The sequence below is a fragment of the Myodes glareolus genome, chromosome 6 (assembly GCF_982192425.1).
Source record: "Myodes glareolus chromosome 6, mMyoGla1.1, whole genome shotgun sequence".
Classification (NCBI taxonomy): domain Eukaryota; kingdom Metazoa; phylum Chordata; class Mammalia; order Rodentia; family Cricetidae; genus Myodes; species Myodes glareolus.
The window spans coordinates 110,777,946-110,803,997 of NC_142031.1; the positions used below are offsets into that span (position 1 = coordinate 110,777,946).

A 26,052-nucleotide genomic window follows, 5' to 3' on the forward strand; every position below is an offset into this window, starting at 1 on the left:
CCAGTGAGTCTGACCCAGGATATAACTAGCATGGATTAAGTAAGGTAGGGAGTTCAAGCAAGGAGATTCCTGAAGGCTTGGGTTTTTTCTCAGCCACACAGACTTTGGTTTTTCTCCCTGGCTGTTGGTTGTAGCTAATTAAGCGTGTGTACAGCCATACAAGATTGCAAACTCTTTCCCAACATATCTTTACTATGGTATCACCATCTCATAGAGGAAGATAAGGTCATGGAGCCTGGTGTGGCTTAGCTGAGTGATAGACAGGTATCATGGTCTCTTCCTGGGACCTTTGCTAGAAGGTTCTTCCCAAATCACCCTGCTATCCTTTCCCTTAGAAGCTGTCCCTGCCGCGCTCTGTTTTGATTTCTAATCTGCTCTTGTCATCCTTGAGCAGCGTAGCAGTCTGTCGAAGCAGAACTCATTTCAAACTGGAAGCAATTTGTCATTTTCTTGTGGTGGTGACACACGAGTTCCATTCTGGCTGCAGTCTTCAGAGGACATGGAAAAATGCTCCAAAGGTAGAGCTGTTTGACCCTTTTGTTGCTCTCTGCCATGGCTCTGAGGTCATGCGTGCTTGGCGTGGCCTTCACGTGCGTGTATGTCCCTGCTGTCACTCATCTGTGTTTCATCTCTTGCTTTGCTAATGAAGGCCTCATCATCGTTAGCCAATATGCTCTCCCCCCACCCCAACACTGAGCTTAGTGGCTTCACCCGGATGCAGACAGACTTCCTAGTCTAGTCCTGGGATGGATGCCCGAATTCCTCCTGGGCTCATAAATCGTGTCCCCGTGGGTGGGACTGTCAGCTCACTCACAGTCTTTTAAGTGTCAAAAATGACTCTGCTGCCCACCTAACTGAAGTACGATTACTAAAAACTCAGAGAGAGAAATTAGGGTTCAACCTGAAGACCAGAAAAGGAAAGCAGCCAGCCACTGGCTCTGACCACTCCCTCAGTCTGAAATGGCGGTCCTGCCTCCAGGAATCTCAGGATAAGACAGAGAGAAAACTGTTTCACTCACTAGGGCTGGGATTAAAGGTTACAGCACTGGGATTAAAGGCGTGCACTTCCCGGTTTCTATGGCAAACTATTGTGGTTACCACTGCCTGGTCTGTAAGGCTGACCAGTGGGGCTGTTTTACTCTCTGATCTTCAGGCAAATTTTATTTGTTAAAATACAAATGAAATGCCACTACACCCAATGTAGAGTCAGTGTCCACTGATTAGGTGTAAGTGGCCAGATGGAAAGCCCAGTTGAGCGTTCTCCAGCACGACTGTACACTAGAGTCAAGGAGAGAGCGTTTAAAGATTTTATTTTATTTTCAAGCATGTCTGTCTGTGTTGGGAGAGGGGCATGTGAGTCTGAGTGCAGGGGCCCGCAGAAGCCAGAAGAGAGCGTCAGGTCCCCCTGGAGCTAGAGGTACCAGTGTTTGTGAGCTGCTCAATGTGGTTGAAACCCAATCCCTTAGAAGAGCAGGATATACTCTTAACCTAACTGCTGAGCCATCTGGACCCTTTAAAGTGTGAGGGTGCCCATAACTACGCTTTGGTCCCAAATATGCCTTCTAAATTAGCCTGGGGCACCACCCTGATGACCCTGTTCCCGACACCCCTTGAATAACTCTGACAAGGAGGCAGGATTGATCACTCCTCCACAGGGTGACTCGGTCAGCCTTGGAAGCAGACTGAGATGTCTAATGGGATAGAGAGTTCAGATCTAATTGTCGAAGAGGAGGCTTGGAGCAAACAGAACTTAAAATTAAGTTAGGAGCTGGAGAGAGAACTCAGTTCATAAAGTATGTGACGTGCAAGAATGAGAGTCTGGGTTTGGTACCCAGAACCCACAAATGAAGTCAGATGTGGCCATGTGTACTTGGAATCCCAGCCCTGGCAGCTAGAGATGCATGGATCCCTGGGGTGCGGCAAGCTCAGACTACTTGGGGAGACTCTGGCCAGTGAAAGACCTTCCCTTGGAAAACAAAGTTGATAGAATGCCTGATGAAGGCCAAAGGTTGTCCATTGTCACACACGCACACGCGCATGCCCACAGCCTGCATGTGTGCTCACACACTCACACACACACACACACACACACACACACACACACACACACACACAGAGTTTTTGAAGGATGTCCTTCATTTAGAGGCACTAGCAGACAAAGTTGTCAGAGGCAGCCTTCCCTGTGTCCCATGAGATGTGGTTCCCACTGAGCATGCAGTTTCTGTCCCTCCATTGCTGTCACCTACTAGCTCCACCCACTAGCCCTAGGGTTGTTCCTGGACCAGCATCAGCAGGCTGGCCTGGCTTTATTAAAAATGTCCATTCCCAGGCCCAAACAAGTTGTATGAACTGTAAACTGGGGATAGAGCCTACAATCTGTGGACTCACAAGCACGCATTGGAAGCTTGAGAGCCACGATGTTGAAGCATTCAGGTCTCCATTGCTCAGCGGAGACACCATCACAGTCAGCGGTGGAGTGGGCTGCTTCTTGAGTGAGTGACTAGGGTCTGGTCTAACCATGCTCTTCTGTCAGCTGAGGCCCATCTGCAGAGGCTCGTGATTGTCCTGAGGCAGGTCCCCGGATACCAGTACAGTTTAGCGCCTGTTGCTGCTGGATTAGGGATGCTGTGGTGGCGGTGTAGCCCTCTGCACACATCAAATCATTTAACTCTCAACACTATGGCTACATGTGTAATTTTCCCTGTTTCCCATATGAGAAAACTGAGGTACAGAGACCATGTGTCACAGTTGACCAAGTAGATTTAAATCAAGGCAGCCTAGATCCACGTCATAAACCTCCATCACCTATGGCCTTTTCTGCATGTGTGGAGGGATGTAAAGGGGGAAATCAAATACCCAGATACAGAGCCTGGTACTCCCTGGTGCTAGTGGACAGTTGTGAACATCTGCCCTTTATCCCGCAGACCTGGCACACTGCCACGCCTATCTGCTGGAAATGAGCCAGCTCTTACAGAGCATGGATGTCCTGCATCGGACATACTCGGCGCCGGCCATCAACGCCATCCAGGTTAGCCTACTGCTCTTTGGTTCACCTTCTGCCTTCCTCTCCTCTCTTGTCCCCTACACTTGACTAACAGTGGGGTGTTGTCCATCCGGCTGCTTCAGCCAAACTCAGGGCGGTGGCTTTGGTCACTTCCCTGTAGTTTTGGTGGACCTTACTGTCTGTACTCTCTTTCCTCTTTTGAAACAAAGGGTGGAGCTTTTGAAAGTCCCAAAAAGGAAAAGCGATCACACAGGCGGTGGCGGTCCCGAGCTATTGGCAAAGATGTTAAAGGAACGCTGCAGGTAACCTTCGCTTCCCGCCACGCTGGCTTTCCTCGCGGTACCATGCTGCACACCAGAGCAGGGGCCCTGACTCAAACAGGACGGAAAAGTGAGCATTCCGGAGCTGATCTCTGTACCCTGTGAGGAGGGATGACTCCTGTCACTGAGACCTTCTGGTTACAAGGATAAGGCCGTGAGGATAGTAGGGCAGGGGCAATTTTCCTGAGGGAAATGGCTTGGCATTGGAGGGACTGCCCCTGGTGTGAGGGTTTGGGGTCTTTTCTTCTTTAACATCTAGCTTGTCTATGACACTGTGCCTTGCCTGGTGGCTGCTGTGGCCTAATACTCTGACCTACCTCTGCCGCTATCCTCCCTCAGAGTGGGCCTATCTTCTCCTAGAGTGCAGGCCTGAGCCTCTGTCCCACAGGCCCTTCCGCCATTTTTCTTCAAGCTCTCAGCGCCCCTTGCAGGGTTGAACTTAGATGCTTTCAGAGTAAAGAATATTGCACGTGCAAATATGAGCCGAGGGTTTGTTTTCTAGATGCTCCACATACAAGTAAAGACAATTACCTGGAGCTGATTTGCTCCGACAGCCTAGTTATGTGGGGACATTTGCTGTCACTTCAACCTATGGCTCTCAAGCTTCCATCATTTCTGAGACAGCTTGTGATTTCCTGCCCACTATAGTATCTGACGCAAGGGGCATGGAGACCATCCTCCTGGGTTGGCCTTCAGTTTTCTGCGAGGTGATCCCTTGGTGGGAAGATGCACCTCTAAGATGCGTCCTTAGTCAGTTCCAGTCGTGGAGGCTCGGGTCTGAGTAGAAACCTCCTCCTTTGCTCTCACTTTAGGTCCCCAAACCCTTTTCCGGCCCAGTGAGGCTGCACTCTTCCAATCCTAATTTGTCAACATTGGACCTGGGCGAAGAGAAGTCTTACTCGGATGGTTCTGAAGCCTCATCCGAGTTCTCCAAGATGCAGGAGGACCTGTGCCATGTCGCCCACAAAGGTAAAGGAGTTGTCCTTCTTCCTAACATTTGATGGACATGTCTGTCAACACAGAACCACGGCTATCATCTTTAAGGGAATAATAGGTAGTTTATTTTGTAGCCAATTCTGAGTGGCCATGGCCCCGGAACACAGATCCAGGTGACCCCAAATTCCCTGTTCCAAAGTGGAAGCAGTTTCATGAAGTTGCATAGTTTTACAGACCAAGAACATCATAAATCAAGGCACGTTTAAACTACATTGGGAGATACACTAGAGAGGTGGTAACCGAGAGATGGGGGAAGCTTTTCCATCGGCCCAAGGTGCTCTCTGATGACATTTTTAGCTTGTGGGTTCGTAGAAACTTGTGGTCTTTTAGTTAATTAATTCTAAAAGGTTTTTTGTTTGTTTGTTGTTTTTTAGTCTATTCGTAACAAGATGTTAATTCTGACACAAAGGTTGGCAAGAAATGTTCAGGAGGGTTAGAGTTGTTCCAAGTCAGGGCTCTTTGCCTTTGGACCCTTCGGCTCCAGTCTCTCCACTTAGGGCATTTCTGACCAGCCTGTCCATCTCTGCAGACACAGCTTCTTCTCGGGAGTTTTCCTTCACATGTCCCATGCACGACTGAACCTGGGGCATCCTTACAGAAGTTGTCTTTGTTGGTTTGTTTCCTGCTCCGATAAGACTTTTCATAAGCCTCGTTTTGATTTGTTTCTTCGGTAGTGTAGATGTTGTTGCAAAGATTTTCTTTATGACCTCTTGAAAGAGACAGTGAGGGTTTGGGATCTAGCTGGCAGAACCCAAGGATTCAGCCAACTGAAGATGGAGAATGTTTTTAAAGGCCACATCTGTTTTGAAGATAGACCTTTGTCCTTGTTACCCCCTAAACAAAACACTATAGCCTTAACTGTATTCTGGGTCTTACATGCACAGGTGTTTAAGCATCTAAGGATGGGCTAGCATGTATTAGAGAATTTGACACGGTAGGCCCGCCACACTTTACAGTCGGAGCATACATGTGCTGGTAGTGGAATATCAATTGGTACTTTGGGGATTAATAAGGCTTTTAATCAACCTATTTTCAATTCCTACTGAGCAATTCCTCTTTGAAGAATCTATTTGTAGGAATTAACATATTTCTATGTAAAGATACCTACTCTGGCATTATCCCTCACAGCAAAACATAGAAATATGTCTTTGACATTGTTGGCCATGACAGAAATGCAAATGGTGCTGCACCGAGGCCTCCCTGCACTCCGAAGGGAAGGAAGTCTCTCGATGGAGTCATGACTCTCAGGGACCGGATCTTTCATCCATGGCTGGCGACCGTGGAAGATGGTGCTGCATTCTGGAAAGTACCCTAGCAGTGCTATATATAAACACATACCTTGCATAAAACCCAACACCAGTGCTCCTGAGCATTTAACCAAAGAAGTAAGAGCAATTATGGGGACAACTATGCACCGATGTTTAGGGCCATCTGGGTTGTGGCTCAGTGGTAGAGCCTCCGTGTTAGCTCCACAAAAGCAAATATTATGAGCAGATTTATTTGTATTGGCCAGTTACTAGAAGCAACTCAATGTCCTTCAGCAGACAAACAATTAAATAAATGGTGGTGTCCATGCAGCGGAATACTACTCAGCAATAAGTGGAACAAACCATTGATATCTAGAGCTACCTAGACAGAGTTCGAGGACATTAGCGGAATGAAAATAGCTGATTTCTACGACCTCTGTGGCTTCACTTTGTAAACGGTATAAAGTGAAAGAAGACATTAGTAGATGCCAGAGTTTTGGGACAGGGTGGGGGATGAGTAGCGTGGGTATAATTATAAAGGACCTTTGTGGTGATGGGCAGATCTGCATTTGACTGAGGCCCTGGTTATAGGACTTCGCCAATGTGATAAGATCGCATTGCCCTATAGCCGTACACATATGTACAGCTGAGTACATGTAAGCCTGCAGAAATCAGAGGGCATTCTGTTACCCTGGGGTTATGTAGTACTGTGGTTAGTAAGTAGAATGTTACCATCGGGAGAAACTGGGTACAGAGACAGGGAACTTCTGTATTGCATGCCAAGTCCTTCAAATCCATAACAAGTTCAAAGTAAAAATTACAAGTAAACTATGGCCCGGTGGGTAGAGTGCCTGGCTGGAAATAACCTATGTGTCCAACAAGGGAGGACTGGACTTTTCAGTATGTTTTTCATATAGTGGATTATTTAGCATAATAGCACCTCACACTGAGCACTGAGGTGTCTTGTCAGGTGTTTGCCGAGTGCTTTAGATGCACCATTTTGTTTCACTCTGGCAGAAACTTGGGTGGGGAGTGAAGTCTTCATTGCCTGTGTGGAAACCAGAGGCTAGCAAAACTGCCCAAGGGTCACATGCCAAGAAGCCTGAGGCTGAATTACAGCCTGGTCCAGGCCAGGGTGCACTCCTTGTCCAGACGGATGGGAGGCCAAATGTTAGAGAAAAAAAAAAAAAAAAAAAAGAAAGAAAGAAAAGAAAAGACTTCAATATCTAATTACAAATTTATAGGCTTGATGTCATTTGTTTAGAAACAATAGAGATATTCCTGGCACATGGAAGTATACTAAATGTCCAGAAATGGCAGAGCATTATTTTAGTGGCAGAAACTGAGTGCTTGCTGCTCCCCTCTGCTAATGTTTCTCTTCAGCGTTCACATAGTGACTATTATTGTTACAGTGAGAGCTGATTAAAACATTTCAAGTAGTGTTGCCACTAGCCCCTTCCTTTCTTTGCCCCAGACTTCCATTTCATATTATTGATTCCTGCAGAGAATATTCCCTGCTATTTTATATGTGTGTGTGTGTGTGTGTGTGTGTGTGTGTGTGTGTGTTTTCTTTCTCTCTCCTGACAAATCTAAAATCCATTTGATTATGAGATTGCTCTTAAGGCCACCACGTCATGCTTGTGACAGGCTTCTCGCTTGGACTCCTTTGCTTGCCACCACATGCACCCATTGGTGGCCAGCAGGACTGTAGTCCCATGTTTGTGAGAGCTGAGGCGTTGCAGTGCCGTTCCTTCCCAGCTCTTCAGGTGCCTCATGGGCATTCTTTGGAGGGCCCTTGCAATGAGGACATTTTAGGATTTGTGGGAGGAGACATCTTTAAAACACTGTGACCTTTCAATAACACAAACTGCCTGTTCAAAGCTGAGGAGACGCTGTCCGTCTCCCATAGGGATATCTGGGTTTTCCCTACACTGTTGAAGCAGCTTGCCAGCAGGGTAGAGGCTGCCATCCATTCTGAGTGTGTCCATTGATCCTGGCTCCCTGCCGTAGTCTGCTCCTGGCAGGTCTGGAATCCCCTCCCCACCACGTGCTGTGCTCTGGGGGCCTTGTGAAGCCAGCAGGCTGCAGAGTTGTCCCTTATATCACTGAGGTCAAAGTTTGTGCTGCAGGAACAGACCAGGCGCCACAGCCAGAGTCCCTTGGGTTTATAGAAGCCTAGCCAGCTCTTCTCCCTTCCTGTGACTTTCAATTCTATTTGCATATGTTCAGTTCCCCCCTCACCTCTTCTGCACCCCTGAAGGGGCCTCATGGAACAAAGCCCATGCACAGGTTTGCCTTGAGTCCTAGCACCTTGTGTCCTTTAATATACCTGTCCATTCAGACTCAGCCATGGTGGCCTTTCTCCCCGTGTGAGTCTTGACTGGTTACAGATACTGTCTATTGTCCTGTGACTGCATCGGGGGTCTCTTGACTCTTATTTTGAAGCAGCTGAACTAAAGCCAAGTATTCCACTGATGTCACATAACCTGTGTGTCATTAAACACAGCACAAAACATCTGAATTATGCTTTTGTAGAGCACACAATAGGCAGCCAGCAGAGACCCATCCCCGTTGTATAAGTTCTTACACTTATTTTTAGACGTGCATTGAACTGCTCTTCATGGTTCCTATTTCTGGCTTTGTGTATGTCAACACTCATGTAAGCAAGTGGAATGGAATGCACCGACCCTTGAGGTCACAGTTTTTGCTGCGTACATCGGCTTTAACATTTCCCCAAATGTATTTTATGGGACTCTTATTTCAGAGGACTGAGAAAAGTCAAAGCAAATTTTGTGATTAAAAACACTTGGAAAATGCTGCTGCCTGTGGCTGCTTTGTTTTACATATGGAGCTGCAGGTAGGGAAATTCACAAAAGGGCTGTAGCAAGGAAACCTGTTAGTATTTTTCAAGCTTTGATTTTCTCTGTTATTTGTGACATTCCCCGTTGACCCATGACCATCTGGTGGGGAGCATGGCAGCAGACAGGTGGGTGTGGCACCTGAGCATAGCAGAGAGCTTAACATTGTATCTACAATCACCGGGCAACAGGGCAGTGCTTGGCCACGCCCAGGGACAGGCCACGCACCATCCAACAAGGTCACGCCTCCTAGTCTTTCCTAATAGTTCCCCTACTGGGAACCAAACTTTCAAATATATGAGCCATTCTCATTCAAACCACACAGAAGGAGACATCTGTCTTCTGGCGTGGAAGAGAAGCAGACTTCCTGGAGTCCTCTTGATGAGAGAATTCCTCACTTACAGATGTAAAAGCCCAAATGAGAACAAAGGCGAACTTGTATTCCTTTGTGTCCGGAGTGTTTTCTAGTGTTAAATCGAAACTGAATGGTCACTTTCTGAACTGTTTTTAGCTATGGAAGCCTTGAAGGAAAAGCCAGATAGGTCACATCGGTACCAACGATCGTCATGACCTGAGGGAAGGGTGGTCCGTGCATTGTTCACAATTAGAATTCACTGTTTGTTGAGCAATTGGTTTCACCTAGATGCTCAGTCAAAAGTCGGGCCATTTAGCAAAATTCACTAATGTATCTAAATCGGTCCAGATGGAATACTGATTAGAAAATATTTTACAACTATGGGCACCACATAAGAGTTGAAACTTAGAAGAGACAGATTAAATAAAGATCATCAAACCATCCCAGATAGTTTAGGAATGTTCCTCTTTTGAGGGTAATTCACATGGTTCCCATTAAAGAGAGGAAAGGCTGGAAGGATGGCTCGGTGACCAGCACACTTACTGCACAAACGTAAGGACCACGTACAGATCCCAGCACCACATAGACGCTGGGCATAATCTCAAGTAACCCCAGCACGGAGGCTGGCAGAGCCAGGGGGCGGGCAGAACCAGGAGGCTGGCTGAGCCAGGGGGTGGGCAGAGCCAGGAGGTGGGCAGAGCCAGGGGGCGGGCAGAGCCAGGGAGCAGGCAGAACCAGGGGCGGGCAGAGCCAGGGGGTGGGCAGAGCCAGGGGGCGGGCAGAACCAGGGGGCGGGCAGAGCCAGGGGCGGGCAGAGCCAGAGGGTGGGCTGAGACAGGAGGCTGTCTGGGTTTGCTGACTTTCAACCTAGTGGAAAAGTCCCCAACAGACAGAATAAAACAAGACTTCAAGTTCATTGAGAGACTCTGCCTTTGTGTCGTCCCCCCCCCCAAAAAAAAGCAAGGCAGAAAAGGATGCTTCCCTGAACATGGATGTGTGCTCTCACTCTTTCTCTTGCACACACACACACACACAAATATGCCGGAAGGAGAAATGGAGTCCTACCACGTTGGGTCCTATGTTCTCAGGTGCTTTTTTGTTTCCTTAAAGCACAGTGAGATGCCAGCCTTTCCCGCATATTCAGTCCATTTAGCTTTGGACACTGATGGTTCCTCCAAAGTTTAAACCCCCGCTAAGCCTCAGGGACGGAGCTAAATTCACATTTGCCTTACTACACACTTTCTTCCCGCTGTACCACACGGTGCCGTTGATAACTGTGGTCTCTACTGAGGTGAAGAAACTGCTAAGGAGGGAGCATGGGGAGGATGAGAGCTCCGGCTCGTGATCCACTATGGCTTCCCAGTCCCACGCTCTCAGAGCCTCTCCAACCTGATGTAGTAATGGGAGCCTGAAGTGAGGGAAGGGGAGGCTAAGAGTCAACTGAGCACTGTGACCTCCTCAGGAGGCATTTGGAACTTGAGTAGCATGGGCTAAAGGCCATTTGGTAAGGATATGGGGCCTGGAGAGGGTGGGTCATACTCTGGGGTGGGTGGCTTGGATAATTTTTGAGGTTCTCTGCAGCTCTGTGCACCTTGGACTTCTTTGTTTATGATAATGTATCCATGGGTGCAATACACTCACTTAGATACGTTTTCAAAGCTTTTCTGTCTCTAATAAATTTAGGATGGCATTAGAAAATAAATAAGAAGACACCCCTGACACAGGAAATGCCTTGGTGAGTCAATGCCACTGTCTTAGTCACGGTTTCTATTGCTGCAGTAAGACACCATGACCAAAAAGGGAGTTGGGTTTATTTGGCTTACACTTCCACAGCACGGTTCATAACTGAAGGACATCAGGACAGGAACTCAAACAGGGCAGGAACCTGGAGACAGGAGATGATGCAGAGGCCATGGAGGGGTGCTGCTTACTGGCTTGCTCATCATGGCTTGCTCAGCCTGCTGTCTTATAGAACCCAAGACCACCAGCCCAGGGGTGGCCCCACCCACAATGGGCTCTCCCATCAATCACTAATTAAGAAAATGCCATACAGCTGGACCTTATGGAGGCATTTCCTCAACTGAGGTTCCCTGCTTTCAGATAACTCTAGTTTGTGTCAGATAGACATAGACTAGCAAGCACAGTTTCTAACGATGTAATTATGATCTCCTAGGAGTGGCATCTAGTCACTGCTCCAAGTCATGAGCTGGCCAAGAGTGACCACTTTAATATCCTCTGGCTGGGTCTAAGGTCATTTAAGAAATTCAACCAAGTGTGGTAGAACACACTGATAATCCCAATATTTGGGAGCCTGAGGCAGGAGAAACGGACATTTGAGGCCAATTTGGGCCTCATAGTGAGACCCTGTTTCAAAACACACACACACACATACACACATCACACCACACATGAATTTAGGTGACATGGTTTTATGATCCTCTTTTTAGGTGATTGAGGAAGAGTTGTGTGTGTGTGTGTGTGTATGTGTGTGTGTGTGTGTGAATATATATATATATATATATATATATATATGTATATAATGAAATGACTGTATGGGTTTCTTTTGCTTATGCCCACTGTAGTCTTAGCTATATGCTCCTTTTCCTGAAGATAAGGGAGCTAGCAACTGAACCTATAGCTTTGCTCTTGCTGGCCAAGGCCTCTATTGGTGAGCTCTGTTGTTAGCCTTCCCGGTTGTACCCTCTGCAACAGACTGTGCCCATTCTGTCCTTTAGGAATTGTCTAGTCTGGTGGAAAGTTCCTCCTGGCAGCAGGGCATCTGAAAGGCAGAACAGTTGACCTGGGAAAACTGAGCCAGCCAGGTGCACGCCCATGGTATTTGGAGGAATTATGTATCCATGGAGAGGAAGGACCCCCAGGGACCCAGCAGGACAGCTGCGGGTATCCTGGGGAGCTGAGGGAAGATGTCTAACCAGGCATAAGATGCAGTGAGGTCCCTGTGTGGCCTGCTGTCCTCTCTGGCTCAGCAAGCTCTGGCCAGGCCTCATTCATATACTCTCTGCCGTATGTGCATGTATTTCTAGTTGTCATCCCGATAAGAGCTGAGTGCCCATTACCCCTCCTGCCCAGGTTCTGAGAGCAGAGGCATCACTTTCTCGCGCGCGCATCTCTTTCGCCATCCTGACTCTTATCCTCCTGGTGGCATCCATTATGTATTGCGCTTGTGCATTAGGCGCAGGACATTGCCTGCATTGTCTGACTTAATCCTTATCACAAGCTACAAAGTAAAAGCTACCAGTATCTCTATTTAGGGTTCAGGTGCAGCAGATACATTCCCAAGGTCATAGAATGACTAAGTAATCAGCCCCTCCCTTCTGGTTCTAGAAGCCATGCACTGTAGCTTGTAAGTTTGTGGGTACGGGGGAGTGAGGATGGGGGGGGGGGGGGAGAGAGAGAGCGCAATTTGTTTGTTTGCTTTAGGATATTATGAGGATTCTCTGGATCTATCACTAAGTGCGCCAGGCAGCCAGCAGCAGCATATGGAGGCAACAGTCTTCCTTCTCGCTGGTAAATGAAGGAAGCAAGTCAGTAGTGAGTATTTAGTTTCTGCTATTGAATAGGCCATTCTTGGATAACAGTACCTCTGGAAAGGCAAGCCTGTGAAATTTAATAAAATATCAGGTCACTGGAGAAGTCTGTCTCAGTCCCAGCCTTCTTGCCCTTCTGTGACAAACTGTAATGGAAGAGAATGGAAAGATAATACCTAGTGTGGTCTCTGTGGTCCGTACTTCAGGTAGTCGTTCCCTTATCCCCGGGAAGTCACTTGTACCCTATGTGATCAGAGCCTACTAGATATTTGTCATACCTGTTCCTGTGTTATTTTAAATCTCTGTGTGTGTGCTGTGCACACACATGTGCGTATATGCGTGTGTGTGTACATGTCTGTGTAAGTGTGCATGTTTGTGTGTATTAATTTGTTCATGTGCATGCATGCCCCAGCTCCCACTTAGGGTGTGTGTGTGTGTGTGTGTGTGTGTGTGTGTGTGTGCAAGTGTGTGTTTATGCATGTGTGTGTATGACAACCTTTGGTGTTGGTCCTCACCTCTACTGTTCAAGACAGGCTCTCTTTGTTGTCTCCGGCTGTGTATGCCAGTCTGTCTGACTTCTGGGGTTACTCCTATTCCCAGCTCCTTCTCACTGTTGGATTGCAGAGTGCAGTGCTGCACGCAGCTCTTCAGGAGCTCTGGGGACTCGAACTCAGGCCCTCGTGTTTGCACGGCCATCCCCATGGCTCCCAGCTTGTTTTGAGAGCTCCAGTTTGGGCATTTAAGTGATTACTGGTTCTAGGGTCTCGCTGAACTTGAAAGCTCCCAAAGTGAGCAGAGTGGCTGAATGCCAAAATTAGAAGTGGGGGGATTCCAGGGCAGCCAGAAGAAACTAGGAAGAAATAGGGGTGACACCTCATTTTAAAATTGTTTTGACCTCGCAGAAAATCTGCAAGAGTAGAACAAAGAAACCCTAAACTCCGCCCAGATTGTTCATCCTTTCTTTTCTCTTCTCTTCTCTTCTTTTCTTTTCTGCAGTTTTCTACAGTTATTTATCCCCAGCTCTTTCTACACACACGATTTTATTTTGCTGAAATTTTTGAGACTAGGATTCCTGAATCATTATGCTGTTCTTTGAGGCTTTATACTTTCTATATCGGGCACAATGCAGTTTTCTAACTCAGGGCATGACACTGGGAAATGGCACTTTGGTCTCCCATTCACGGTGTCAACTTCTGAAAAATGTCTTTTTTGTTGTTCTCCCATGGGGCACAGGATCCTGCCCGTGCGCACACATTGTGCTTCGTTGTCCTGATTCTTCAGCACAATATATATATATATATTTTGTATAAAGTCACTACCTCGATGCCTTTGTAGGGTTCAAACTAGTTTTTAGAAACAGAATGTTCAGCTGCCTATGGTTCCCTCATGGTCAAACCCAGATTACCCATCCCTGACTGGCCTTCAGCATAGTGTGATTTTCCCAAGGCATTGTAGACAGAGGTACCCAACATTTGCCTGGCTCTTACAGGTAGCTGATTCTAGCCACCTGGTTGAGTTATAGACTCGTTTTTTTCTGATATAGTGATAGCACATTTCCCTTATAGCCAGTGAGCCTTGCTCCTCACTATTTCTAGCCTTTAAGGGCGTGAAACTGAATGCTGGTGGCTTTAAACCTCTAGGTCATAAAATCATGGAGTGCCTTAGCAGGCACAGGCCTGGGGATTGACAAGTGTATATAATTGTTAATGGATTATATTTTTCCTAGTACTTTTTAGTACACAGCAAAACTGAGTCACCCAGTATCCCCATGTGTTCCTTGCCTCCTCCATAGGCCCCTCCCACTCTCAGCATCCCACACAGGATTAGGGAAGGTTGATGCAGAGAACCTGTATTGGTACATGTTGTCACTGGACCCCGTCATATCCATTAGGTTCGTTCCCACACATTCAATGTGTTTTTCAAAACCCATGTAGAATGTGTATTTACCGAACTTTGCTAAAATCTTGTGTAAGAAGTACACTCTTCTGCATTTTGTTTTTAATTATGCCTCTTCCTTGTTCCTTCTTGTAATGATTATATCTTTATAGTTTACTTCGCTTTAAGGTCAGCATTTAATAGCATATCGGCGGAGAGAGAGAAGCTGAAGCAGGTGGAGCTGGACGCCTCCTCCTCGCCCTCCGCTCAGGTCGTCGGGCTGAAGCACGCGCTGTCATCCGTAAGTGGTGTGTGTGTCTCTGTTTCGTAGACACCTGCAAGTGTGCCCAGGCTTGCAACTTACGTATGCTTTCTGTTTCCGTGGGTGCAATGAAAATTGAGGATTTCTCAGGGTCTAGTTGGATCTCAGGGAGAAAACCAAACAAATGGCCCAAGTTACATCCAAGCCTTTCTTTCTTCAGGCTTAAGTTTTCAAAATAATCCCAAACCATAGCAGCTAGGATTTTCCTAAATGTTGGATTCTCTAACTTTGGTTTCTTCCAATTTACCTGAAATTTTCTGTTCCTGTCGAACTTTTAGTGTGTTTCTGTGTGGAAGTCTTGCAGACATTTGTTGGTTAATGCTTACAAAGTTTGACATTTGGGAGGTTTTGTGGCTCTGAGGCATTGCAAGTTTAGATCGACTTAACAAATAACTCGTGGCAGTGAGAAATTTCCAATTCACACGTTTCCCATCTCCACTGCAAAGTGCTGATCCTACTTAATGCTCTTCCAAATATATGAGTGATATTTGATATGAGTAAATAGACAAAACCTTCCGCTTTTCCTCTCGTGGACACAGCGCTGAGTCAGTCATACGAAGTGACTGTCAGGCAGTCACTGCAGCTTCAAACAGAACAGCCCCTGTCACAGCCTCAGATGGGTTTCCACAAGCCGTTGTCACTCTATTTTCTCAGCTTCACTTGGCTGCTCAGAATGGCTGGGCTCCGCTGATACCATGCTGTGTCCTGTGCCACCACAGCAGCTGAAGGTGTCTGGTGACACCTTAGCCCTGCTCTCTATCCAGAAGCCAGAGAACCTTTGCAACCGCACACGTATTTGCTCTTTTCTCTTTACTTGCGCTTTGGAATTCCTGCTCTAACAAGAGAAAGAATGTGTGCACATGTGGAATTACTGTCTGAAGCGCCACTGACTTGTATTTTGGGTCAGGTGGGAGGGATGAATTTTTGGATCATGTGACCAGAAGCCAACATAAGCACTGAGGGGGGAAAAGGTCCATTTCTGGTTTCTATTTGTCATGCTACTGAGGATAATAATGCTACAATGTACTGTTAATTAATTAGGCTACAACACAATGTTAATCATGGACCCTTGATGAGCAGCACACAGTGCTTGCTGCAGACACTCAGATACTTTCATTCGGTGGCAATTCCGACAATACTAGCTTTGGTTTATTTTGTCTTGTTTTTTAAAGACAGGATCTCATATAGCCCAGTTAGGCCTCATGTAATCATGTAGTCCTGTCTCCATCTCCCATGTGTTTTAAATTATAGTCATGTGCCCAACTATGCTATTTTTGACAGAAACATTTTTAAATAATATTGGCCCATATATAGAGTCTCCATCTTTAAATTCTATCTATCTCTCTATCATCTATCTATCTATCTATCTATCTATCTATCTATCTATCTATCTACCTACCTACCTACCTACCTACCTATCATCTATTGGTTTTTTGGGACAGGGTTTCTCTGTGTATCAGCCTTGGCTGTCAGAGGGACTCTAAGTGCTTTTAGAAGGTTCCTCTGATGCGGGGGTCCCTAAAGTCCTTGCCATGGTCCTCCTTCCCCTTCCCCTTCTCACAGAGGTTCAGCCTCCTTGCTAATCTGCTTGACTATACTTACTAGGCTATGGTTTCCAGGCCAGATACATGTCACTTTTTCTAAGGGATGTGCCTACACCCACATCAACAGTCTAGAAAGAAGATAAAACACAATGGTTCTTTCTTTCCTTTTTGGTTTAGATTTCTGATTTAGACTTGTTTCTTCAAAATATTTAAAATAATAATATAATATAATAATTGTCACAATTCTAGGCTTTGCTAAGATTCTAGCCCCTGTAACAGTGACATGTTGCCTCAAAGGGATTATTATATGTGGGTACATGACCCTAGTTCTTGTTCAGAGTTTCTTAAAGGATTCAAGGGTTCTTAGAATAACCTATGTCCTCTAAAAAGTAAAACTAGAGCCAGACGTGGCGATCTTGTAGTCCTAGCTCCTGGGAGGCCGAGGCGAGTGTTCAGAGTCCAGCCTGGGCTACGGAGTGAGACTATATCCAAACATTTAACAATGATAAGAAAGGAGATAAACAAGGCCACTGTGGAGATCCAGGCGGCGGACAAGGTGGTCGGCAGAGTGTGTTCCTCCTATAGTCACAGTGCAGTGGTGCCAAGCGAAGGAAGTGCACAGCTTCCTTTTTCCCGTGAGCCAGGACCTGCCAGAGAGGTTGGTATAGGAGGTGGCACAGCTCCTGAGGAAATAGAGGTCTCGCTTTATGTCCATGACTCACATCCAGCACCATGGTCCATAAGCCTGACGGTGCATAGGTAAAGCTGCTTGCTTAGTTTTTGAAAAGTGAACTGTCTTATTCCCCCAAAATGAATAAGTCACCAGCATACTTCTGAGGTCTAGTGCAGCTGGCGTGATAATTAAATCACACTGGGTCATGCTCATCAAGGACAGGAGGAGCTAGGAATCACGAGTTTTGGTGGCGTTGCAGGGGTCTGGTCCACAGATCGGCATGGCAGGAACAAGAGTTACTATCTGTGGGTCACCAGTTTTAGAAACTGATGTTGTCTATGGCTTCTTTGTGCAGCCTTACTAACCCTCTTTCGCCTCTAGAAATGGAGGTTAACAAGGGGTACCCTGGACCTATTTGTTACCTCCCAGCCTCCTGCTGAAGAACAAAAGGAAAGCCCATCCAGACACACCCTGAGGTGTCCAACTCTGGGCATCGTCGCTCCTAGCCTTGCTTGCGCCCAGTCCCCTGCTGCGTTTTCCTGAACTGTCCATTTACTAATAAAGCCCTGCTATTCTTAACATATTCCAGGCCCTAGCACAAAACACAGACCTTAAAGAACGCTTACGCAGAATCCATGCGGAAAGTATGGTCCTCGACCCTCCTGCTGTTCCCAAGTCGGGGGACAACCTGGCAGAGGTGGGTAGGTTTCTGTCTGGTAACTGTTCTCGGCACCTGCTGCCCGCCCACCCTCAGCGTTCTCTGTCCAGTTGCATAGCCCCCTGCTTCACCCCCTGGAGTGGCGACCATGCTGCTAGCCTCCGCTGGCCACTGCCACAGCCCAGCTCCGGCTGAGCTCTTGGGATTCAAAGCCTTGCTGGCAGAATGCCACTCAACACACCCTTCAGCTGCCTCTCTACCCCTCCTTTGTGTCTCTCTACCTCGTTTTCTCTAAGTGGCATTCTTTCTACTATGTGTTACCTGAGTGTGGGCTGTAGAAAGACAAGTGGTTTCCCTTGTCATTTCTGGAGAAACCTCAGCTTCCGTGACGTGGTGTCTGTGCCTTGCCGGCTTCTTGTGTTCCGCGGAAGCCATGCTTGTCTTACCACCATTCTCCCTTCTTCTCCCTGTTTGGTTCTTTCCTCTGTCAGAACACAGCTCCATACTCCTAGGGGAAGAGGTGCTGCACTACAGTCAGAATCCATTGTCGGCGAGCACACATTAGAAAGGCCTTTTACTGAGACACAATACAGTTTAGCAACTTAGTGGTCATTTACTCTTGGACCCTAGTGCAACCCGCAGACCCCCGATACACACACACACACACACACACACACACACACACACACACACGCACTGAGGTCTTTGCTCAGGCCTTGGGACTTTTGCCCCAAATGGTCCTTTGAATGCATTTAAAATGAGCAAGATACATGTGTCAGAAAAACATAGTGAGATCCTTGAAGATTAAGGATGGGTAGTACAGGCGACAACTGTTTATATGCATCTCTGGTATTCGGATGTCTACCCCAGATGTGTAAAATTCTCCACTAATAAACCAGTTAGATTTAAGATGAAAAGTAGGGAAGCGGGCTGGGGAGGCCATGCCGTCAATACAACGCCAAGGACCCCCAAGAACCCACATTAATAAATATAGGTGTAATGGAACATTCTTGTGATCCTAGGACAGGGAGGCAGGGACAGCTGCATGGCTGAGGCTCTCTGCCAGCCAGTGTGGTGAGGATCAGGCCAGTAAAGGTGGGCACAGGGCCAGTGCAATGGCTCAGGGAGTGAAGGCTCTTTCCTCAAAGCCTGGAACCCCAAGTTGGATCCCTGGTCCTCTGATCTCCTCATATATAGAGCTTACAAAAGAAGAAAAAGGTGGACAGGGCCTGAGGCACAAGGAACGACACCCACAATTGTCTCCCACCCCCACATACACATAAGTGAATACACACTTCCTCTCACACAACGTTTACCCACACATTCATACACATGGGGCAGCAACAAAGGGCTGGTGTTTACATCTGTAAATGCTCCATTGTTATCATCTTTGTCTCCTTAAGAAAACCCACACACCGTCCTTTCTCTGTGTGAGCTGAGGAGGAAGAAAGTTGAGGCCCAAACACCCAGGTCATTTGCCCTCTTTGTAGCAAAGACATGCAGACAGGACCACCGCACCAGGCCAGAGCCATACCCTCATGGTGGTAGCTGAGGACAAAATTCCTCTGCAGGGACACTACTCCAAGAGACCAACCCTGCACCCTAAGCCAAGGGCCTCGGCACTTTACGCCTGAGCCTATTCACCAGCCAAGACTTTTCAAGTGAGCACATTAGTTAACACAGTGCCCAGTCTTTGCCATGTCTGACCATCACTGAGTATGGTTTGTTGCCAGGCACCATGACATCTCCAATGGCACATTGATTTCCAAGCCACTCTTACCTTTTGTTTTTGTTTCTGTTTTTTGTTTTTTTAAGACAGGGTTTCTCTGTGTAGCTTTGGAGCCTGTCCTGGAACTAGCTCTGTAGACCAGGCTGGCCTCGAACTCACAGAGATCCACCTGCCTCTGCCTCCCAAATGCTGAGATTAAAGGTGCACGCCACCAGTAACCTACTGCCCTTACTTTTATAATACATATTATTTATTTACATGTTTTGTGATGAACTAGATAACCTTTGCTAAGCATTTATGAGCCCGTATCTAGTGTGCAAGACTCAAGCTGCTGGTGTTTTGAGAAAAAAACCCCAAAGCCCAGGTCTAGAAAAAATGTACATTTTGGGACCAGTTGCAAAAAGGGATAGCCAGAAAGCTGAACTGCTCTGAACTGTTCAGGACGGTGCCACCACATCCTTGAGCGCGCCCTTCCACGGTGTTCTCCAGTTGGTTACGTCTTTGTCTCATTTATTTCCTCTTTCAGAGAGTTTCTATTTCCCCTGGTTTATCCTTTTTTTTTACCCCCATGGAGTGACTCAAGGCTAACTTTCCCAGCAAAGAAAAGCCATTGTTACCTTCAGGAAATATGAGCAAGAAATAAGAATGACCACATAGACAGAAAAAAAAACACCCTAAGGTGTGTGTGTGTGTGTGTGTGTGTGTGTGTGTGTGTGGTGTGTGTTAACTTTAAATTTTTAGTTACTTAAAAAGTTTAAAAACATTTGTTTATTTAGTGTGTATGTGTGTGTGCACACACGCACATAAAGACATGAACCACGGGGTATATGTGGGGTCATAGAGCAACCTGGAAAGGTCTGTTCTCTCCTTCGACTCTGTGGGTTCTGGGGATGGAATCTCGGTCGTGGGGCTTGATGGCAGGTGCCTAATAGGCTAAGCCATCTCACCTGCCCCCGGGTTACCTTTTTTAGGAGATTCCCTCAGACACCTCACAGCAGATTGGCAGTCCCCAACAATAGGCTCAGGCCAAGGGCTTCCACTGTTTGCCTACTTTCTGTTGCCCTCTGAGGGCTGCACAAAGGAGCTGCTGGTGTTGAGCCTGGATACTGAGCCCTAAGATCCCCTCTTCATGGAATGACCCCCTCAACTTGCTCAAGACACTCTTACTATGTATCCATAAATGGCATTTTAGTATCACCAGGGAAATAGTAAAGATTGTACTATTATTATTATTGATTATCTTATATTACTGTGGATGAGCAATCAAAGGGCAAGCGATCTGTGGGAGTAATGTCTTTTACATCTAACTGGCCTTTAAGAGTGAGCTGATGGTGACGTGTGCAGTCACGACATTCAGAAGACCCTGGCAAAGGAACAGCCTGAAGCCAGTCCAAGGTTAGATGGTGAGTTCCAGGCCTGTCTAGGTAACAGCGAGACCCTGTTCCAAGCAAATAGATAAATCCCAGTAGGGCACCTTTAAAACATCTATAACTTTGAAAAAAAACTAAGAGAAGATACTTAATCCCTTTATGTTATTTATATATGGTTTTCTTCACTTTGTTCTTTATGTTGGGGTCAAACACCAGACATTAATATTCAGACTTTCTACCTTGAGACTCTGGAGAGGGGGTAGCAGTTTCATTTTAGAAACAGGGAAAGTAAAGCCCAGAGTAGTTCAATACCTTCCACCAGAAACACAGCTTACAGAATCAAATCAGGATTTAAATTCACAACTCGTGAGGCCAGAGAGCGTGTTCCCTCCAGTTCCACACCTCTGTGTAAAGAAACTGTGTTGAGCCTAGAGAGAGAGCTCTGGGAAGGTCCTCTACTTTGAATGGGTAGCCACACAGTGGGAGAATGACTGTCTCAGGCATGGACATGGCTTGATATTTCTCCTTATAAAAATAAATAAATGGATAAGGAAGGCATCAAAATCCAATGGAAAAGACAGACTATTCAGTGACTTAAGGTCAGCACAGCTCTAAGCAGTTTGAAAAGACGCTTAAGTTTTCTTCCATTGTGTGCTAAGATCCAAGTTAAATATAAATGTTGAGAAAAATTGATTTGAATGTTTATCAACCTGCTAAAATAAGGATTTCCTAAACTAGGGAGTAATAACAATTTTCAAAAGAAGTATTAACTATATTTCACTCCTTTTATCGAGAAAATGTTTCAAAAATGAGAAGACACATTTTAAAAAACTTAAGAAAAATATCTTCAGGAAAAACGATGGGCTTATATAATCCTGAATACATGACAATATTTTTAATCTGTAAGCAAAGATCAAACAATATTAAGTAATTTAAGACACTCGGGAGGCAGAGGCAGACAGATTCATGTGAGTTTGAGGCCAGCCTGGTCTACAAGAGGTAGATCAGGACAGGTTCCAAAACTACAGTGAAACTTCCTCGAAAAACAAAAGCAAACAAAAATGTAAGACATTAACAAACAGTAGGTCCAGATAATTTACAGTCACCAGGCATACATAGTTATGGGGTTTGCTTTTGTGGGATTTAAAGAAAGAAAAATCCCATTATTTTCCGAGTCAGTCTTGAAGGGTTGAACTCTAGGATATGATGGGGCAGCATGAGGTTATCTTCCTGGTGAGGGAGTATTGCGTGTGGCCACAGCCTAGATGGTGGAGCTGACTGTCCACCAAGGCTCTGTCCAGAACCACTATAAACATGCTAACGGCTTTGCATTTCCTTGCTACAAACTAACAAGGAACATAAGTGTCATCTGCCTCCACCTTTTGTCCGACTGCCGGTGCCTCTGGACAACAGAGTCTCATCTATGTGATTGGAGTGTGTTCCACGGGACATCTCCTGGAGGCCTTGCCTGTGGCTGGCTTGCTGTTGACTAGTTTTCCTAATGTTAGTGAAGTACAGTCTCAAACACTGACACAATAGAGGGCATAACAGCCACACAGCCCAGGAGTGGTTGTGTGTTATCATGGTCAGCGTTGTGCGCTGGGCATGACCCCATCTACTGTACTGCTGAGTAGCTGGACTCAGGCTCATTCACAGAAGCAGCTCCACAGATACAAGTCACATGACACTATGCTGTTGTGACATCACTAGGGGACAGGAGTTCTCCAGCCCTGTGACACTCGGACAGAAGTATCATTGGCACATGACTGTATTTACAAATCCGCAGGAAAGCAGGAGTTCAGAAGGAAGCCCCTTGTACCATGTGTTCTGGCTTTTCCCTCAGTAACATTCTCCTGATCGCTTTGTCATAAAGAACGTTCAGTCTAATGAGAAGGAAAACTCTTTGATAAGTACAACAGTTTCCTAAATCATGGCATTAAAGAAAACAGTTTTCTTAAACATCGAACTAACTAATAATCCTGTGTTTGTCAATTGAAACATTTTCACTTCTGGAAATGGTTCTGAGAAATAATAAGGTATATGCAAAGACATGCGATGATGCTCCCTGGTTCTGCAGTCTGCGGACCTAGCCTTCTAATGCAGGGAACTGAATTGTCCCTCTGTAACACGCAAGTATAATAAAATAGCTGTCAGTTGAATTTTGTTCTCTCAGAGACTTCTTCCTGGCCTGGGAATCTGTTCACAGTGTAAAGTAAGACAATACACTTGATATGTGCAATCTGATCCCTTCTTAAAAACAAAACAAACAAATAAGACTACAGAAATTTTTCCTAGGTGTGTGTGTGTGTGTGTGTGTGTGTGTGTGTGTGTTTTAAACAGGGTCTTTCTATCTATCTCTAGTTGGCCTGGAACTCACTTTATAAACCAGACAAACCTAGAACTCATAGCGGTCTTCCTGCCTCCACCTTCTGAGTTCTGCAGTCACAATAATGAGCCACTATGCCCAGCTACACCAGTATTCTAATAGAGAAAAATATAGCAGTATAACAAGTGATTGAATCTTTGGAGGGATGTATTTATTTATTTGCAGTTTTGTGTTTTTATTTTTCGAGAATAAACTGTTTTTATCCGAAGAACACATTACTGTTGGGAAAAGTTATTTTGATGCAGTGTTGCTTGAGAAAATTTAATTATGTTTGTAAGTAGTATGATTACAGTTATTACAAAACCAAAGTGCATGAATAAAAAGATAGGAGAGAAAATGTCCAAAGGCTTATAGTGGTTGTTTTAGCGTGATGGGATTTTGAGTGTTCTTCATCCCTTCTTTTTTCTACTTAATTTTTTGTAATATAAACGACAGGTAGACAGCCACTCTTGAGCTGCAGTGAGGAAATTACTGTGCTGAGCTGTGTTCCTATTTTAGTAAATGAGACCCTGTGGCCTTTAAAGAGCTGTGCTGGAGGGCTGGTGCTACAGTGTCCTGGGGTTTTCAGCATGAATTCTTAAGCTGTTGCTAAAATTGTGGGACACCAAAATGAGGTAGGGGCTAGCATCCCAAATCTGAAAGGTTTCAAAGCCCACATGTTTTGAACAACATAATATCACACATGAACAATTCCATATCTGACCTCATGTGACAGGTGTCAATCTAAAATCAACTCCCTAAAAATATTCTAAACATACCCTCAAACTCCATGTATACGAAATGTAAGTAAGTTTATGTTGACACTTTGGCCCATCCCTGAGATATCTCATTATAGTCTTAAAAATCCATTTTAAAAGTGAAATCCAAAACACAGCTGTACCTAAACGCTTTAGCTAATGATTTTCAATGCGGATTGTTTTCTGTGTTGATAAGTCAGGAAATCCTTTTGCTCCATCAGTCCGGGGGGAGGAAGCTAGAGCAGGTATGTGTGGCGATGAATTAATGAGAAGCAAAGTAAATAAATCATGAGCACCTCTGACCATCAGCGCCCACGGGAGATGCAGGAAGATTCTGGTGCCTGCATGAACATTTAAGGAGTCCTGCTGGGCACTGTAGTACCTCAACTCAACAGCCTTGTGCCTGGATCTTTGAAGGAGAGAGACATTTATTTCTTTAGGAAAGCAACCTCCTACTATTCATGGGTGAAGTCTCATCGACCTGAGCCAACACAAGAAACAGGACACCTAACGAAGTGATAGATAGCGTAACCGAGGGAAAACTTGTGCAGGCCTCAACCCTAGATAAAGAACTTAGCCTACTTAGAGGTGCTGGGAGCAGAAGGATCCCAGGAAAGAGGGGGCAGTTGGTTACCCAACATCACAGGGTTGCCCTGAAAATACACAGACAACTAATGATATGCAGACTGTGTAGATTGCACACACACACACACACACACACACACACACACACACACACACGCACACAAACGACAACAGTTAAAGAAAAAGCCATAAATTTGAGAGAGAGCAAGGGGAGTACATGGGAAGGGTTAGAGGAAAGATGGGGGGGATGGCATAGTTATATTTTAATTTAAAAAACTATTTTAGAGAAAAAGGAAGCAGCTACCACGCTTGGAGATCTTTATAGGGGACAGAGAAAGCTGGCTTTTGGAGGCTGTATACAGTATCTAAATCCTTACCTTGGGCTGACATAGAAAGACTCCAAGAGAAGAGACATAGAATTCCCTCTGTTCCTAAAGTTAAAAGGGCCCTCTGCTGTTTATTAGTTAGGAAGCTGCTGAGGCCTCTTGTCCCAGTGGCTCTTCTTGGGCACAGCATATGTAGATGAGATGAGCATCCTGAACCCATGAGACCTTTGGCATGACAGCATCTGCCTGAACCTCTCCTTTCCACCTAGTTCAGTGACTCATTCCTCAGATGGATGACAATACTGGAGCCACCCCAGCAGGCCAGCGAAGTACCTGAGCTGACTAGGGACTCAGGAGTCCAAGGAATCACCTTGTTCTAAACCTGTCCTCATTAAGGTCTAGGTTGCAGGAGTCAGAATTATGGTCGCCTTCGCCTCCACTTCCGTAGCACAGTGTCTGGTGGTTCTGTCTAATGTGTACAGGCCTACAGGTCAGAAGCCTTGGCTAGTCTCCATGTTCGTCTGTGATTGGCTGAAGGCTATATGCCAATGTTTGCTTGATTCAGTGAATGGGGTTGAAATTTTGCTTTGGAAAGCACATCCCCTGAGTATCCAGTATCCTTCTGGATCCTTCTTCATGAGTCTGGAGGGTGGGAGGCCATAAGAAAAGAGCAGAGTATCATTCTGCTAAATTACGGAGTCAAACCCAGGGCCTGAGGTTTCCTTCCCTTTGAGAGTCATTGTGGGTGAAGAAAGACAGGAAGTTATCCCACTCATCCGTGAATAAGGAATGATCTGCCACCATGGGCACCTCTGGACCAAACCATAGAGTTTATTTGTTAAGAGATTCCTTGGAAGCAGCCTGTTGGCCTCGGAGTATGCACTGGGACCCCCTGCTTGAAATCAGCCATGCGTTGAGGAAGAGTTTAGACTAGGAAGAATCGCCCTGAGTGACAGAGAATAAAAGGGTATGATTCAGTTTGGAACCCTCCTCGTCCTCCCAGGAACAAAGCTGGGTTGTGCTTGAGGTTTGTGGCACGTGTCTGCACAGCGTTCATGCCCATAAGTGAAGCCTCCTTTGAGGAGAACTTCGTTTCCCATTTTGTTCTTCGTGAGGCTCACTTCTCTGAAGTGACCTCTGCTTCATGCCACCCATGTGCATGGGCCTGTGACCCGGTGTTTGTGCAATTAAATCATTTGTGTGTTTTGTGTCTCTTGAGACTATCCCAAATATATGCAATTTTCTTTCTGCTCCCCCACTAGGAAAACTCCGGCGACGAAAGCCGAGCCCTGGTGCACCAGCTCTCCAACGAAAGCAGGCTGTCCATCACCGACTCCCTTTCTGAGTTCTTTGATGCCCAGGAAGTCCTGCTTTCTCCTAGCTCTTCAGAAAACGAGGTTTGGACACTGTTCTCAGTCATCTGCCCCACCCCATCTCCTTTAGGACCTTCTTTACCAAACTGCTCAGTAAAGATTTGTCAACAAAACGTTAGACTCCCGTGGCTCCTCTGCACCATCAC

The 26,052-nt window shown here is 46.0% G+C and overlaps 1 protein-coding gene across 8 annotated transcripts in view; it reads left to right on the plus strand.

Annotated features, from left to right (window-relative positions):
• Osbpl3 (oxysterol binding protein like 3) overlaps window positions 1-26,052 on the plus strand; it is a 173,661-nt gene that overhangs the window by 113,890 nt on the left and 33,719 nt on the right. For 5 of the 8 annotated variants that reach the window (XM_048440321.3, XM_048440320.3, XM_048440324.3 and 2 more), the window contains 7 exons: window positions 395-518; window positions 2,925-3,028; window positions 3,214-3,306; window positions 4,137-4,293; window positions 14,377-14,504; window positions 17,332-17,439; window positions 25,796-25,930. In XM_048440321.3, coding sequence (XP_048296278.3) covers window positions 395-518; window positions 2,925-3,028; window positions 3,214-3,306; window positions 4,137-4,293; window positions 14,377-14,504; window positions 17,332-17,439; window positions 25,796-25,930 — 849 coding nt within the window. The remainder of the gene's footprint in view (window positions 1-394; window positions 519-2,924; window positions 3,029-3,213; window positions 3,307-4,136; window positions 4,294-14,376; window positions 14,505-17,331; window positions 17,440-25,795; window positions 25,931-26,052) is intronic. The other 3 variants (XM_048440326.3, XM_048440327.3, XM_048440329.3) reach the window with 3 other exon arrangements.